Here is a 17,664-nt window from a genome sequence, read left to right on the forward strand (position 1 = left end):
AAAAACCAAGAAAGCAAAGCTCACAACTTTATTTATAGTAAAAATACTTTAGATACATACAACCTGTACATAAACCGTTTCAAACTCAAAAATGTCTCCCAAAGGGAAAAAAAATAAATGAAAAAAATTAGATACAAGGCAATAATCATGAGAAAAATCATTATGTTTGCACTGTACTCAGAGTGTGCATGTGCCAGGGATTTCTTTTTCACAATGACAAATCTTAAACTTTCCAGCAGACACAAAATTGAAAGCTTTTTGCTGAATTCGATCAGTTTTATACTCATGTTGTGAAAATCCAGATTTATTCTATGCTATCATATCAACCCCGTAATGAATGAGTCAATTTGACAAATTAACGCATTTAAACATAACTAAGCTGATGAATGGTGAATGAACCGGATCAGTGCTGTTATCACAAAAACTTGCTTCTTTTTTTATCTTGTTGACTTCTTTAAAATAAAAAACAAAAAAAGTAACCAAATTCCTTGTATGATCGCGGGGATAACAGTGAAATGTAGGAACCTCTTTCTGGTTGTTCTGACATTTATTATGATGACAGTTTTGTTACAGAGTCCACTCCAGTTAAGAGCACCAAGCTGATCCAGTTTTTTCTATTTACATGCTGAAATCAGGAGCGGATGCAAGCAAATGCTTCAATGTGACCTTTTGGAGAAAATTCATGGGGAAAGTAAAACCTGAGGGTGGGCTTTGAAACTTTATGAACCACTGGTAACAAGTTTGTGCATTATATTAGCTGCCTAATTGGATAAATCTGTACTTTTTGGTGAATATTTGGCACAGCCTTGCCAAGTACAAGTTTGTGAGAGCACTGAACCCTCAGCCGCACCATTTCAGACCCTGAGCCCTGCAATGTGAGCCACTTCTCCAACAAAAACTCAATTTTTGCCAAACTGAAACTTATAAATGAGGGAATTAATATCAAATGAAGAAGCTCATTAAAGAGCTATTGCGATTTATAAAACTTTTCTTTCGCCACATCTACACACTGATCATTTCACTCAAGTCAAAAATCTTTTCATAAAATTATAATATACAATCATTTTTGTCCAAGACTAAGCCAAAATGTGTGCATTGCTTTGTTTTTTTACCCCACTTGATGTCTGCTACCCTGTTCTTTCTTACTTTCATCAGTAAGTGTTCAGTCACCTACTGTTTCAAACTGGCAGTGCTCCAAGTTATCTTCCACATTATCTGCTGATTTTATCCTCTTTCCGTTGCCGCTTTTCTGCGGCTCAAATGTCTGTGAGGCAAAAGTCCTGACATGTCTGGATCTTCAGTCTTAGATGCTGATGGCCCCTCCCCTCATTCGTTCAGGGATAAGATGATGTCATCTTCAAGGTCAGAGTTGTCCGAGCTGTCTGTTAGTGCGACAGACAAATAAAAATTTAGAAATGTGGGAATATGGCTTTTCTGCTGAGTAGGTCAGTGGGTAAGGAGTCAAAGTGCCAAAGTAGCAAAAACAAAGACAGCTTAGCAGCTCTGCTTCCAGTTTTTTTTTCACCTGGTATTTTTTTTTTTTTTCAGTCAATTTCTGGAATAAACTGAAGCAGCGGTTTAATAAAAATCACTGAGGACATTTTCCTAAACTGAACAAACAAGCATGAATACATGGTAAAAAATGTGCATGCCATGATGATGAGGGAGGAAAAAAATTTGAATTAGAGAGGTATACCATAGACAGGTCGCGAGTCGAGACAAAAAACAACTTAAACACACAATCAAACAGATTCTCCCTGGAGGGAACAGATGCATACATGGAGGAAAAATGCAAACTCCATACAAACAGGTTTGAACCAGAAACCTTTCTGCTGTGGGGCAACAATGCTAACAAAACCACCTGTATGAAAGGTTTTAAACCATTTATGATTTTTTTATTGCATGAATATCCAGTAATATTGAACATCATAAATGGCCAGTATTACCAGTTCATTTGTTGGGGACATTATGGTGATATGTTTAAATAGGAGCAATGACAGTCTGGTTCCTTAAGGCCTCTATGCATCGGAACCGATGAGAAAAAGTGACGTGAAATTATAAATAATTTTGAGGTTAAATAAGGATTATTTTGTCTATTCATAACAACTGTGATACAAAATTGTAAATAAATTTGGAAGATTCTCAAACAGACTCGCAAGGTAACAAAAACAAACATGGACTCCACAACCAAGTTGTAATAAAAGAAAAAAAGAGTGTATTGGGTGCAACTGATTCTAGAAAAATAGAGGAGAATTTGGGGACTTTAAAGGAACCATCCCTGATTTTAGTTTAATCTCAGGTATAGCTCCTTTAGTTTTTTAGTCCAGGAGCTGCAGCTGTAAGATGTCCGTTGGACAGTTTGAGGATCTGCTTCACACATTGTCTTTGGAACATGTAACTTATTTTTTTTTCGCTAGCACAACAAGCCCGAGTGCTGCAACACAGACAATATGATGCTCGTTCACGGTGACATAAATTCTGTAGGAAGTAGCAACAAAGCAAAAGTCACATGGCTTGTGACTAGCCGTTTATGCTGTCAACATGCCTTCTCTGATTGGTTCATTTGGTTTTTGTCCGATAAAACTACTAGATTAAAAGTAAAAAATGACTCATTTTAAAAGCCAGTGAACATCCTTCATTACTCACCATTGTCACCATCCAGATCAACATCATCATTATCAGAGTCATCCTCATCGTCGTCATCGTCGTCGTCATCATCCCCAACATCAGCATCGTCTTCAAGAAGACGTGCAACCTCTTCATCAGAAGGAGAGAATTCATCATTCCCATCATCCTCATCTTCATCATCCTCGTCCTCTCCACCATTCTCATTCTCCAGCTCAGCGATAAGAGGATCTGTATCAACATCATCATCAGAATCGTCGTCATCCTCATCATCTTCCTCCTGTTCATCATCTTCCTGCAACACAGAAAACAAAAAAATGAGTCATATTAGTTCATTGTGAACATATAAAAAAGAGAAACAGTCAATTTTTTTTTTTTTATTAAAGGGAACAAAGTTAGAACCTGATCCTCCTCATCTTCCTCCTCTTCCTCTGCAAGTCTCTGTCGGCCAACTTCGTAAAGTCGGCACACAGTGTCCGTGTTGACAGAGTCTTGATTCTAAGGGACAGATAAAGCACTTTCATGAATTTTAAGATACCTTTTTGTGTCTTATGTAAGGAAAGCAACAACCATGTACCTCAATCACAGCTAGGTAGCAGTCTTTTGTATCTGTGCAAAGGTCAAAAATATTCCTCTTGACATCAATTGTTGCTGCGAAACGAGGAAAAAAAACACGTGTCAGACGATTTCTGGTCATTTAATTCTAGTTAGAAAATTATACAAAAAATATGAGGAAAAAAATCACTTTGGTAAAAACATAAATGAGCAGAAAGTTGGAAGCTGTACCAATTGGTTTATAATCTGTGGCATTGAAGGTCCTGAACGATGAACCAAATGGACTTTTCATCTGCATATCCATCATGTCGTCTTCATCATCAGCTTGCAGCATTGCTACAAAAACAAAGAGCCACATAGAGACAAAGTGAGTACATCATAACTGAGCACAGCAGGCTAGTTAGCTGCAGTTCTGGCTTCTGAGTGGCTGAAACAGTCGTGCGGGCAGCTCCACTACTCCATGGCCATGGCTCTTTCTGTGAGGTGCCGTGAACAAGCTGGTTTTTTTCTGTTGCCAATTCAACATGGAGCCTACTGCCCATATGGCTCTGACTGACTCTGTGGCATCGAGTGCGCACACACACACCTTCCTCGACAGGCTCTGTTCACACCTCTCTCCAAATATGCACATGCTCACTTTGCTTCATAATTACCAGCCTTTCATTCAAACACACCTTTCACACACTTGAATTGACTGCAAATTGAGTTGTAGGCTTGATGCCAAATGTGCTGCATTCCCTCGTCATTGCAATGATTGTGGATTTACCTCCGTAGATGACAGTGCCACTGTTGTTGAACACTATCCTGCACTGGTCCAGAGCGGGAACAGTGTGGAGGAGATGGAAGGTGCGGAGATCCCACTGAAGCACACAGTTAAGATCCAATGCAGTTTTTGCTGTTTGTATTTGCTGTATATGTGACAAGTTTATCGACGTTAAACAATGATTTATCATCAGATTTTTTTTAATCTGATTAGTAAAAGTATCACCCTTTTCTTTTGCTATTAATTTAAACACTTAAAAGACACATTACGTAACTTTCTGATCTTAAAATTCCACAGTCAGGACTTGCTCAATGACACAATGACATCCTTCGTGTATATATGAAGCTGCTAAACAGGAGCAGCGTCACAAGGCTGAGAAGCTGCATCATACAACTTTTTCTTCCGGGACGCTGCATGACGTTGCAGAAGAGTTTGGCTTTATGCTATAAAAAAAAAAAAAAAAAAAAAAAAGCACTGGCTGTTTTTAACACGCAATGTCGCTGATTCAGCAAAGAAATGCAAGAAGATTAAAAGCGAGAAAGGGACAAAACAAGTCATTGTTAGATTGTCTTTTGCTGGCTGGAGAGTGCTAACAGGTCATGTAGGATGCAAGATGGAGGCGTTGCTGGGAAAATGGCAAAGGTTCTGTAGTGTGTCTTTAAGATCCAATAAAAATACACACATGCAGATTTTTTTTTTTTTGGGAAAAATGCTATAAATGAATTTTTGTGAGGAACAAAACACAACTGTGCCTTATTCTGTCAGTTAATCTGTGTCTCATCATGGATAAAAATCATATAAAACTTTGCTGTAAATCACTGATTTCTGAAGGATACGATTTCTGTATTTATAATGACTTCCAGGCCACTGGGATGAAACACGCCGCTGATGTTCATGTTGAATTTGTCAAACTTGTGAATGGCCTGGGCTGTGCGCACATCCCACAGCACGCCGTCATTCAGGACAAGGTCATCTGTTGGGTTGAAGGTGGCGCAGTTCCTCTTGTAGTTGTTAGCCAAGTCTGGGTTGTTGAGGGTCAGAGTTACCTGACCTGTCTGGATGTCATAAATCTAGGGAGAGAAAAAGAAAGCAAACAGAGAGAATATTCACCATTCTACTGCATGCTTTTCAGCATTTTGATATGTCATGCTTAAAAAAAAAAAAGTGCTGCTGTACGCACACGTGCTACATGTTCCTTAGTCCCAATGACACGGTCTTGTGAGAGCTTACTGAATTCCACATAATGGTCTCCCAGAAAGGAATGCCTGAAGACAACAATAGCAATATTTCAACATTTACTCTAAAACAAGGAACTGGTAGGAAAATAAAAGCAAAGCACTTTAAATCGTGTAACAGCTTGAAAACACTGTAGATTCCAAGAATTTCATTATTAAAGTTGAACTGTTTGCATGAATGACTGCAAGTGCATGTGTTACATGGACTGAAAACTGCAGCCCTGAGGCTGTTCGTGTGCATAATTGAACAGCGTGGCATCTCCTTTTGTCAGATCCTCTTAAGAAAATATAACTGCTGCACTATTGACCATCTGAACAGATCGAAGAGGATCGCAGACATGCAAACAAACTGTGATGATCTCCATTGAATTAAGTTTTTATTAAAAAGATTTTTTGTTTTACTTTTAAAGCAAAGTATTTTTATGTAACCGGTAACAACATGAGTTCAGGGTTTTGTGGAAGCATCACTCACTTCATGATGAACACTGATTTCATGCCCCACAGTGCAGACAAAGGGTAACTCCAAGAGGCTGACGTTAAGAGCAGAGAACCATCCTAAAAATATAAAATATGACAGTCAGAGATCCATGATAGATATGTAAAATCACAATTCAATATGTAACAACTTGACTTGTTAATGTTTTCAGTTTTCATAAAATTGTGACAAAATTTACGTTTACTTTTCCACCTACATTAAGATACTCAGAATCTGCCTTCATGTAAATACGTTTCATTTCAAAAGAAATAAGTCGCCTTATTAAGTAATAATAATCATAATAATAATAATATTCTTTTATTTACCAAAGATTAAAAGTCATTTCATCACTGTTGAAAGATGAACACTGAGCAAAACTTATTGGCTAGTCGCTACGGTTACATAATTTTTTAAAAATCAGAATTAATTATTCCATATGAAATAATTCCAAATTAAAGTATTCTCTTTAGAGTTGACATGAAACTAGTAATAGAGAATTGAGGTTTACATGGAAAACACATTTATTTTCCTTTACTTGCTTCCGCTTTAGATTAGGGGGTTGGGGAGGGTTCTGACTGGACATGGGACGGACGTGATATCCTTTTGTACACCAGAAATAAACAAACTCCACTTCCTGTTTCCTTTTGGTAATACCATAGAAGGACACATAATAAATACAATTTTCACTTCAATTTTGATTTTTAAGTAGGAAGTACCAGCCCGACTCAAGTGTACTACCTCACTTCATTTTTTTTTTTTTTTTTTTTTTTTTTTTTTTTTTTTCGCAGGAAGATAGAAGGAACAGATAGAGTACCAGAGACAGGAGGCAGAAGGCGGCTTGGAATATGTGCATCATTGCGTCAGGACAAGGTAACGAGAACGTGCAGAACGACCAGAATGGAATGAACGTTTACAAGACAGAGAAATTAATCAATTCGGATTTAAAATGGAAATAAACCTGCCACTCACATAAATTTAATCCTGAATTGTCATTTTCATCTGGAATTAGGCGTTTACATGGTCATTTTTCATCTCTTTAAAACAGATCTAACTTTTATTCAGAATTATTAAGGAATTAAAAGTCCCATGTAAACATAGCCATTGTGATAAAATTGTACCATTAATGAAACATTTGTTACTAAGAAGATGAATGGTGTACTAAGCTGCACAGCAACAATAACAAAAAGTACAGTATAATCTGCAACGCTTCCTCTACTGACCCGTGAAGGCTCCAAGTGAGTGATTGCTGAACTGTGGCAGCTATAGCTGGCTTCCTCCTGGCCTGTAAACACATTGTAGAGCTTTAGCTGCCCCGTACATGTCCCAAGCATCAGAAACCTTTCACGAGCTGAGAAGGCACAACACATGAATCCGCTCTCATCCTCATCTGCTTCCCTGAACACAGAAATGGGACGGAACCTGGGCAAAAAGAAAATAAAGAATGTAAAGAAATGGCTGCAGAGGCTAATTGGGAAGCAAATATGACTGGCGAGAAGCAGCCTACCTGCTGAAAATGAGGTGTCTGTCAAAGCACCCCCCATCTACACCTCCATATTTTGGATATATGACTCTCCGTGTGTGTCGAGATGTAAAATTGATGGGTGCCTGGCGTCTTTGTTTGGGCTCAGGACATTGATGAGGAGTGAAAAGAGAGAAAGGTGGGCAGGTTGCAACGGGGTTTTTACAGCGCGCATGCTGTTCCCTCAGGTACTCTGTGATAATGCTGTCTAATGCCGGCGGCGAAGGCAAGTGTCTGTCAAACTGCTTTTTCATGGCTGGGCTTTGGCTGAAGGCCCCGTGGTCAGATTTCTGTCGAAGCACTCTGGTTTTCTTGCAGCTCACTGTACCACACGCTGTTTGCCTTTCACGAGTGAAAACTATGCGTCCAATCAGTGGAGAGCCACTGTTACAATGAGGGACAGACGTTGATGGGAAAGCATTAGGAGGAGGCCCAGCCGGTTGTGAGGTGGAAGGGCGAGTTTGTGGATGGCTGGACGAGGGGGTGGATGAATGAGCGGGATGGTTTGCAAGTCTTGACCCAACACCGTTGGCCAGCCGTGGGGTGCGGGGCAGTGTAGCAACAGGAGACGCAGGTGGGGGCGGAGCGACAGGAGGGAAAGTAGAAGTTGAATGTGTAGAATGTGACAGACAAGCCATAGGGAGATCTGCCTCTTTGGTCAGAGTGGTTGCTGTGTCATGAAGACCTTTGGCCACGAGGTGGTTTCTAATAAGCAGCAGCAGCTCCTTCTCAGGGAAGGTGATCCTGGACTGAGCGACCACGCTGGCCCTTTGCAGCCAGGCCAGAGACACATCTGTACCAATCAGCAATGGTTTTCCCGAGATCCGTTCGATCAACTCAGCTGCAAACTTACAGAACTTGACATGTTCGCTGCGTTTGTCCTGGAGCACGGGCTCCTTCATGAGCTGCTGTATGTGTCCGCTGCTGAACAAAGGCAGCTTGCTGATGATCTGTCTGACGGTGCTGGAGCGGGACAGACCCACCAGAGCTTTACAGGCCAGGGCTCGGATCTGATCGGCATCTGTAATGGGCATCTTCACAGTCAGAAGGGAGAGTAGCACCTAGAACCGGAAACAGGAAGGAAGTTTAATATTTTCACTTACAAATTAGATTTAGTATTGCTACCATATGAGCATGAATGATATGATATGAATTGGACAAGATAATGCTGAAGGCTTGCAGAGTTCATTTTAGTCAATTTAGTAACATTTACCAACCACTATAGACAGACAAATCTCTGAAAATGTGGGCCACTAGCAAAAATTTAGACTCCCTGAAAAATATCTTTTAAAAAAAGTTTAAAAAAGTGAACAAAATACAAAAAGAAAAAAAATCACAGGGGGTTTGATGTGTTAACTCTACCTTGATGCCATTATTGGACTGCACTACGTTCCACATCTTGGTGAGTACGCTCTCGCTGGCCTTGGTCTGCTGCGGCAGGCGGCGACGGGGGGTGCCTGCAATGAACTTGCCAATACTGGACATTCGTTTGTCTGGTGCACAAACGCAGTTGATGACGACCTGCAAAGCAGACTTCTGAATCTCAGCGTCGTTCACAAACACCTCTCCCTCGGCCACTGCCAGGACTATACTCATGCCTGAAGAGTGGAGCAAAAAAAAAAAAAAGCAGGCAAATTAAAAATTAAATCACTTCTCAGCTGGACCAGAAACAGGCTTAAAATTTTAATCTGAATCTGCTGCATTCATTGAAAAAATATATAATTTTGATTGCACTGTGCTACACACAAGTACATGAAGAAAAACTAACTCTACAATAATCCGGCATCGCCTACCAACAGTGGAAACGGTAGATCCTCCCTCATCAAGCACAGCAACAGCCTCAGACAACAACAGCTGGGTTTTTGGAACAACTGTGAGGATACTAAGTATGTCAAGGGCATAACGGACTGTGTCGCTCCTGCAGAAACAGAAAACAGGCATCATTCCTTCACAGTTCTACTCAGTTCTTAACATGTAGAGTTTTTCACTGTGAAACCATCTAAAGGAAAAAAAAAAAAAAGAGAGAGGGCATAAGACTATTTAGAAAAACGGTGCCTTATCAATACCTTCCATAGTAAGTCCTCCAGTCACAAGCTATAGAGATGAGCTGCAGGAGTAGCTGGACACAGGACAGTTTGTGAAAAACCTCTGCTGGTTCCCAGTAGAGTCGAAGTGGACCATACTCAATCAGAAACTCCATCATTTCCACCACCTGCTCACGGCTATAGCTGACCGCCTGCAGGGTGAGACGACAACACAAACAGAAGCACAAGCTCACAAACTTCAGAACAACTCAAGCACCAACTGAGCAACTAGAAAACATAAAATTAAATTTGTTCTGATTGTTTCCGGTAATGTCCATTTCATTTATCCTTTGTTCTCTGTGTACCTTGTAATATGGCTGTGAGTGAATGGGGGCGCCTCCTTCTGTGCGCTGCAGAGATTGTTTCACCTGCTCCACCTTGATTGCCAGATGGGCCTCAAAGTACCTTCGCAGGGCCATGCAGGTGTGCTTGGCTGTCTGCCTGCTGGAGAAAATCTCATCATCACTCAGCAGCGCTCCTTGATCCTCAGGGTTCAAAATCTCCAAAGTGCTAATCTGAAAAAAAAAATTAGTTCATATCAAAGATTAATGCACCAAGTGCCTTTTATGTTTGGATTTGACAGAGTACTGAGTGCTCAGTTGTTTTTTTTTTTCCCAGTATTTCCTGAGTGATACAGATGGTTACATTTACATAGCCACCCAGAGGAGAGCTAGTTCGTCTTACCAGGTTGACGAGCCGTCGGAGCCCGTCCTGCTTGTCGAAAAGCTCCAAGACAGCACGGAAGGAGAAGGAGATGGAGAAGAACATGGTAGCGTGGCAGCAGCCGGACGCATGGGAGCACTCCAACAGCCACAGTGTGTAACCAACCACATCTGACAGCACAGAGTGTGGCAACATGCATACCTAGACAGGAGAACGCACAACCTTGAACACAGTAGTGAACTGCTCCCAGACATGTGATGCAAGTAACATTTAAAAGTACAACTGCTGACCAAATATCTCAACATTACCAAAATAAGTAACCAAGGTAATTAGACAAATGTTATTTGTTTCACTAAGACTTCACACAACCCACCAAAAAATCAGAAAAAGAAGGTATTTAAAATGATTTTCTGCAAAGTCTTATGTAAAAGTACATATTTAATCACTACTCATATAAATCACATGAAGCTGCCAATAAAAAAAATCTACAATGCAAAACTTAAGCAATATATCTCATTTTTATATGTGTGCTTTAACTTTTTTGTACCCTTTCCATGGCATCTTGGTTATAGGCTAGGTAATAGAGGCACAGCGACACTCCAGTAGCAGCCATTGAAGGCCTCGGGATCTCCAGCAACTTCTGAACTCCTCCATGAGCAACAAACTCTGCAGCAAACTTCTTATGCAGCAGCAGTGATGCCAGATACTGTGAGGGAGTAAAGACACAAAGCTTAGGGATATGTTGCCGTTTCTCAGCATCGCATAGGGTCAAATGCAGGAGTGAGTATTTACCTTCAGAGCCTCAAAGGTGAGCTGCACATCATTGGTCTGCTTTAGATCCATATAATGCATGAGTAGCTCGCGAGCTCCCATCTGCATAAACACTGCTAGAAGCTATAAAATACAAATACATAAATTCTGTTAATTTGTTTTCTTCTAAAATCACAATCAGAATCACTTTATTGACCATGTTTGTCCAAACAAACAATAAATGTTATTCCGGTGGCAAGATGCTCTCAATTGTCCTTCCATTTAAAATAAACAAAGAATAAGCAAAAAAAAAAAGAGGAGAGAAAGAGTTAGATGTGTAAACACAAATAAAGTAGAAATCAAAGATGCCTAGATGCTAGAATTTCTTTTTCCAAGATCCAATAAAAAGCTTGTTCATCCTTTCAAGATTTCTTTAAACTGCACAAGATATCCTTTAAAACTAGCTTGCAGAGAACACTTTCATTTCTGTTGTGGGAGCCCTCATAATCTTCATCATGGAAGGCTGGCATCTGCTGGTAGGTTTGCAGTAAGACATGGCAAAGCTAACCACCAGTACAAAGTTACACGTGCAGTTTCTACTTTAAGAGGCGACACCATTCAAGCCTTAAGTGTGAATGTCAGACAATAAAAATAAACAGCTGCAGACTCATTTGTGTTCATCATCTAGTGATTCAGTCTGTGCAGTTTCATAATCTGAACAGGCTGATGAATGTGGACTAACCTCCTGATATTCCCCAAGAGGTGTGAGATACTGCAGGATGAGCCTCTGTTCAATCTCTGGGGTTAAAGGGTACAGATGATAGTTGTTGCCAATCACCCAGGGACTCATTTCTGACCAGCTGCTGTTGGAAAGTTCACTGAAGTTCCTCTCTGGCTCTGACAAAGAGAAATTCAGCTTTTGTTTGGACGTCCTGGCGATCTCCCTCTCGACCCTCCTTCTTAGGTAACTGCTACCATCAGACATGCCCGGGTGTATCAGAGAACCTGGAGCAGACATGGGCTTCATCATGGTTTTAACAGCTGAGTTGGCCCGGCTGCTCGTCTTGTGAGGGGAGTTGAGACGGAACGAAAGCTCGTTTTCGGGCTCCATGGACGAGAAGGGAATTTCACCACCTTCTTCAGGGCCTATGTCCTCTTTTTCAGCTCCATTTCTGCCTGGTGTGAAGGACTTCTCTTCGAAGCCTCCATCAACAGCTTCCTCATCTAAAGGTAGCAAAGGCTCACTCAGAGTCTTCCTTGGGCTGGGTCGTTTGATTTCCCTTTTGCTCTCAGCATCCTTATCCTGAAGCTCACGAAGTCGATGTAGCATCAAAGGCACCTGTCAAGGTAAAGGATGACAAATAAATGAACAGGACCGCCGTTGCCTCCCACCACCTACTGCTCATAATCAAACTGCAAACACAACATTGCTGTTGGTTGTTGTAACACCTTTAGCACTATAAACTTAAGATTCATACGTCTTGATATGAGAGAATAGAGAAATCCCTACTGACCAAAATGGAGTTCTCCTCTCTGTAGTTGGCAGCAATATCCTGGTTCTCCATGGCACCTGCCAACAAGCCTGTGGCATAGATTCTGAGAGGCTGTTCAGCCTCTTGAGCCCACTTAAACAATCTTTCAACGATACCCTCCTGAGAAAAGCAAATGCAGAAGCAATAAAAAAAATATATATATAAACAAAAGTAGAGAAACAGGGGTAAAGAAAACGAAAACGCTCAGTAAATTTAATCAGATAATTTGATACTTTGCAGGGTACTTTAATGTGAGTTTCTCACTCACAAAAATATTGCATGACATTTCTTGTCATTTTTTGTGGAAGTTGTTATACTGTAAATTGTTTCTATGAACCAGTGTTGTCAACTCCGCAGTAAGAAAAGCCGCTATTGACTGTCCGAAAATTTGCTAGAGATCGCTAAATGACATCATCATCTAATTTTCCTAATCATACCGGTACATATAGTTGTAACAGATGATGCTGGACAGAAAAGCTAAACTGACAAAATGACACTCTTGATATGGTTAGAACATAAACCCTGATATCAGTATTTTTTGTTTTTTAGTTTAGATTTTATTTGGTGTTTGGTTTTTAATAAGCAATCTACAACATGTTACAGGACTTAAAGCTTTTTAATGTTTTTGTTCACACTTAACGTCAGTCCACGTCAATATCTAATGGTAATCCAGGGCAGGATTAGCCAGTATCGGCTTCCTGCAGGAGGATCGAGCCTTTTCTGAATGCTTTCAAATGCGAGAAGCACATGCGGAGCACCACTGCTCATAATGAACATGTTTGTCGTTAGTCGCTTTTTGGAAAAATCTGCTGGAAGGGTCTGAAAACTTGCCAAATATGATGACAAATTCCCTGAGATGTTAACACTGCTATGAACTTTTTTTTCCACTGTATACCTGTTAATCACTACAATCAGCAGAGGCTACCCAGAAGATACCTACCATTTACAAAACTGAAAATGCTAATACTCATATCAACTATGGACTAGAAAAAGTAACACATTTTCTTTCCTGAAACTGTACAGTGATAGTGCCCTTTCATGTGGCCACCAGAGGGGGGAAATTAACAACCATCCCCCCCCTCTGTTTACTGCTTATCTGTCGACATTCATGTGTTTTAGAGAGTTAAAGAGTAACTAGCTTGCTGGCTGGCTGGACTCTGATCACACAAACAACAAAGGTACTTTTAGACAAGTGATGAGCTTTCATAATGGATATCAATATTAGGGGATTACTTTGACAGTCAGGGCCGCAGACTTCATGAAAAAAACCTTTTGACCTTTGTTTGCTGAGAAACAAAAACCACCTGTGTATTAACCTCTTCTTCAGGTGCATCCATTATTTTCAATGACTATTAGTACAAAGTACAGTGGAGAGCTAGTGAAGTTACATAATATCAGTTATACAACTTTAAAAAAAAAGAGTTTGGAAAACTAAATAAAAAATTGGAGTGAACATACTTTTTCTTGAAAGACCACAGCAGTCTCCAATCCAGGCATGATGTTCTGCAGAAGGCGACAAGCTGCTGCATTCAGAGAAAACTCTCTGCTGGTCATCACATAGCTGTTCACTAACTACAGAGGAAAGAACAAATCTTTTTAACTGTCATCTGGATAACATGTTGGCACATGTTATTCATCTTGGAGTTAACAGTATGAAATCCATACAGCTATTCTTACTGTATTCATGAAGTCATCATTCTTGAACAGGATCTTCAGAAGGTGGCCTAACACGCATTCTGGATCAGCTCTCCCTGGAGGGCAAGAAAAAGAAGAAGTGAAAAACGTGTGCATCATTTAAACCAGTGGTACACTTGTAAATATGTAATATGTTGTTCATTTTCCATACCAGGATGTCGATCATCAAAAGGGTCAGGGTCGGCTTTATGGTACTCCTCCGTCTCCTTCTCAACTAGCTCAGAGATTCTGAAAGTTATCATACATCAACAAATTTAACCCTCTATAAGCCATGTTCAACATACCCTCACTAGATTACAACACATCCTCATAAGTAACAGGTTCAGCTACTTACTTTGTGAGGATGTTAACTAGCTCCTGTGTGCTGCCTTGTTGCTCTCTCTCCCACTGCTCCAGCAGACCAGTCAGCTCTGCCTTTGAGTCCACACTGGCAGATGCTGATGCCATAGCGCAGCCTGTCAATATCACATATAATAATTAAATCAATTACACTGCTATTGTATTCTTTACTTTTAGTTCACCATGCAACTATAAATAAAGATGATTTTCATCTCAAATGAGCTTATCTTTGTTTGCTTGAATATCTAGAAAGACATGTTTAATGCTAAATTCCATTCTCGATGATGACAAAAACCTCCTCCACAGAGTCAGGATTTTAGGAGTGAAAAAATGGAGCGCCCTGCCGTATGTTCACACAATAAACTCATTAGTTTGGGAAAAGTGTGCAAGTGTGGAGTTGGTGGTTGATTTTCCCAATTCCTGGCTGAAGAATGAGAAGCCATCCCACAGCCAAAGTAAGTAGGCTGGTGACCTGAATAAAAAGGAAGTGCTAAGCTGTTATGGCAACACATGGATCTTCATGTGGATCTTTCACATATTTCTGAAGTCATTGACACAGTAAAATAAATAACGTGCAAAAATAACTAACGTGTTGTTGTTTTTTGTTCCTCATTACTGTGGGACAGTACAATCATCCAGTTGACCAAGACTCTCCAAAGCAAACTGATGGTGACTTCCAGTTGTTCCTGGAACTCATTTTCTAAAGAAATTTTAGCCAAAAACAACAAAGTGATATCCTAAGTTACAAAAGAACTGGATTTCCAGATTTAAAGATGGCTGCTCCCCGTAACACCTGTAGCCTATTGTTGTCTTTATAAAAAAAAAAATTACATTATATTTTGAACCCACAAAGTTACTAGCATAAACAGCTACAAGTTATTGACAATTACAGTGCAAAAATTGCATCAATATGTGTGATTTATTAATCATTTCCAAAACGGCCTGTGTTCTCATGGTGCACATTTTTCAGAGTTTGGTTCATTTGGCAATTGCAGATGCTTATAATTTAGCTTTTGGAAATGTTTAATGTCACGTCTACTACCTGGTTATGATGTCACATACTCTTGATCACTTGGAACTAAGAAACAACTGGAATACACCATAAGTCCCAACATGATAATATTGCAGGGGATTATTGCACATTGTTTTAGGGGCACTACCTACAACTTTAACTGTGTTACTCATTACATACATATTCAATTCTTACGGGCTTAACCTTATAATTATTCATAAGCTGACTAATCAGTACACCAATGGATATTAAAGAAGAGAAATAATCAACTTCTTTTTTTTTCTTTTTCTTTTTTTACTTTTTTGGTAAATTTAATTTAATAGCTTTTCCATAAAATAAAAACTAGGAGGCAGTTTGGATTAAAAGGATAACATTATAAAAAAGAAAAAAAATAATGCAGATGAGTTATTACATTCTACAGGTTGAAAAGAACAAAGAGCTTTCTCTGATAATATACTTCTTATTATGATGGTTAACAAAACAGGAAGAAAGATGTCAAGAACCAGCTTGAAAACCCCAGATTTAGTTTAAAATGGTAGCACAGTCACATTATTACCACCAGAAACATTTATACAATGCTCTGACTGCTGTATTTTTCGTGGCCCCTTAAGATCTCCAAAGTCAGAGGACTTTTTTTCTTTTTTCTGTCAGCTTCTTTTTTTTTTATATAAAAGCAGCTCCCACCCTTCTAAAACTGAACTTGAAAAAAACTTTACAATTTGAACAAGCTTATAATTATGACTGGCTCAGTTTTGTTTTCTCTTCTTCTGGTCTTCCTGCAATTGTGGGACCTAAATTTAAACACAGAGCATAAGTAACTGCTTTTTTCATTCTCCATGCCGTTGCAGCAAAACCAACTTTTCTATCTCTCTCCAGGAGTTTTTGCTATTTCCTGTATATTCTCTCTGCCTACACATTTTTGTAAGTAATTTCGGTTTATAAGCCACAAGTTCCACCATTTACTGCATTTCAGTGTTCATATCCTGCATCTAGGCCAGGGGTCTCCAACTCCTGTCCTTGTATGCTACCCGCTTGATTCAAATGAGAAGGTTCTTGAGCAACTTGCTGTCATCTCCTTCACCTGCCTGGTAATGAGCCATTGATTTGGGTCAGATGTGTCACAGCGGGGAAACACTGAAACCTGCAGGATGGTAGTTAAAAAGTTGGAGACCCCTGGTTTAGGCTCTCCTCTAATCCACACAGAAAGAAAGACATAACAGACTTGATCAATTAACTCAATAAAATTGCCAATATTGTAATGGCACAAAGCTAATTACAAGAGTTTCTTTACTTTAGTAACCACTTTTTTCCTTTTTAAAGATTTGTCAGTGATCTCAACAAACTGACTCATCAAAACATCCGTTTTCCTATTGGTACACAAGGCGAATGTCCCTCCTGGGCATGAAATAAGAATACTTCCTTGTCCGTGTCAAAAGTCAATATTTTATGATCTCAGAAAGTTATCATCGTACTGATATGATGTATTAGATAGTTATTACAACACGCTGTAGCGCACTAATATTTACAAGAAATAAACTTAAATGATTGAAAATAACTAAACAGAGGTTTGTGTAAAAAAAAAAAACAAAAAAAAAACAACAGATACAAATAAAAGTTATATCACAAGATAGCAACACAGGCAAAAGATCAGGGGGAAAAAAAGAGAAGCTGATGCGCTTCACAGCTTTGGGCACGCAGCTAAGCGTGCAGCTGCGCAGTCCTCGGGGAGCACAACTGTCAAAAGTTGTTGCGTACATTAGGTTGCTTCTTAAAATGGTCTCTTTTTTAGGTCTGTATGATGGTAACTGGCAAATAATATGTTAACATTCTTTTTAGAGTTATTCCAAACATCAACATGAAAATATTGGTTTTAAACAACTCCACCATGCAGCTGTACTTGTTCAGTGGCGCTGCCTGTTGCAATGTTTGGCTGAACAAGGAAGCTAATCAACCTAGCTCGCTAGCAACATTCTTCTAATCGCCGGTGTCAAATTTCACTGTTGTGTTTTATATTCATTCTGTGATTTTCGGCCAGGCACAAATTACCCAGTGAAAATCAATTAACATTTAGACAAACGATACATGCTTACACATGTAACACGACAGTAAGCAACAAGCTAGGAACATCACAGGTGAACCTGGCTACTTAGCCAGCATGCTAACCTTACCTCTTAGCTTCACTCAGTTCTTCCTTGGTTTGCTCAAATTTACCGAGACTTAAATCCACCGATATGAGTCACGACTTAATTTATTTAGTTAATATCTATGCATCGATGGCCGTTTCACCGGCAGCGTTTAACCAGGTTTATTGCAGCTTTGTGTTCACGGTTTATTATCATTATGGCGAACACGTTCTATACGTCATCTCACCGGCGACCGGCCACTGTTAATGACGACACAACTCACCAGCAAAACAT

The 17,664-nt window shown here is 39.7% G+C and overlaps 1 protein-coding gene across 1 annotated transcript; it reads right to left on the reverse strand.

The window, feature by feature from the left end:
* Nucleotides 1–86: 86 nt before the first annotated feature.
* On the reverse strand, nucleotides 87–17,609 carry dcaf1 (ddb1 and cul4 associated factor 1). Its single transcript, XM_079239480.1, has 25 exons — nucleotides 17,416–17,609; nucleotides 14,231–14,351; nucleotides 14,048–14,124; nucleotides 13,879–13,952; nucleotides 13,660–13,773; nucleotides 12,184–12,321; nucleotides 11,412–12,008; nucleotides 10,712–10,813; nucleotides 10,467–10,625; nucleotides 9,941–10,120; nucleotides 9,562–9,771; nucleotides 9,239–9,408; nucleotides 8,966–9,090; nucleotides 8,535–8,770; nucleotides 7,158–8,233; nucleotides 6,874–7,072; nucleotides 5,651–5,733; nucleotides 5,124–5,208; nucleotides 4,780–5,013; nucleotides 3,947–4,040; nucleotides 3,412–3,516; nucleotides 3,203–3,276; nucleotides 3,028–3,123; nucleotides 2,647–2,920; nucleotides 87–1,382 (listed from the first exon to the last, which is right to left on the reverse strand). Exons 2-25 carry the CDS (start codon nucleotides 14,341–14,343, stop codon nucleotides 1,327–1,329), a joined length of 4,671 nt encoding a protein of 1,556 aa, XP_079095606.1. The 5' UTR covers nucleotides 14,344–14,351; nucleotides 17,416–17,609; the 3' UTR covers nucleotides 87–1,326.
* Nucleotides 17,610–17,664: the final 55 nt, after the last annotated feature.

Source organism: Telmatherina bonti (genome assembly GCF_933228915.1).
Source record: "Telmatherina bonti genome assembly, chromosome: 4".
Classification (NCBI taxonomy): Eukaryota; Metazoa; Chordata; class Actinopteri; order Atheriniformes; family Telmatherinidae; genus Telmatherina; species Telmatherina bonti.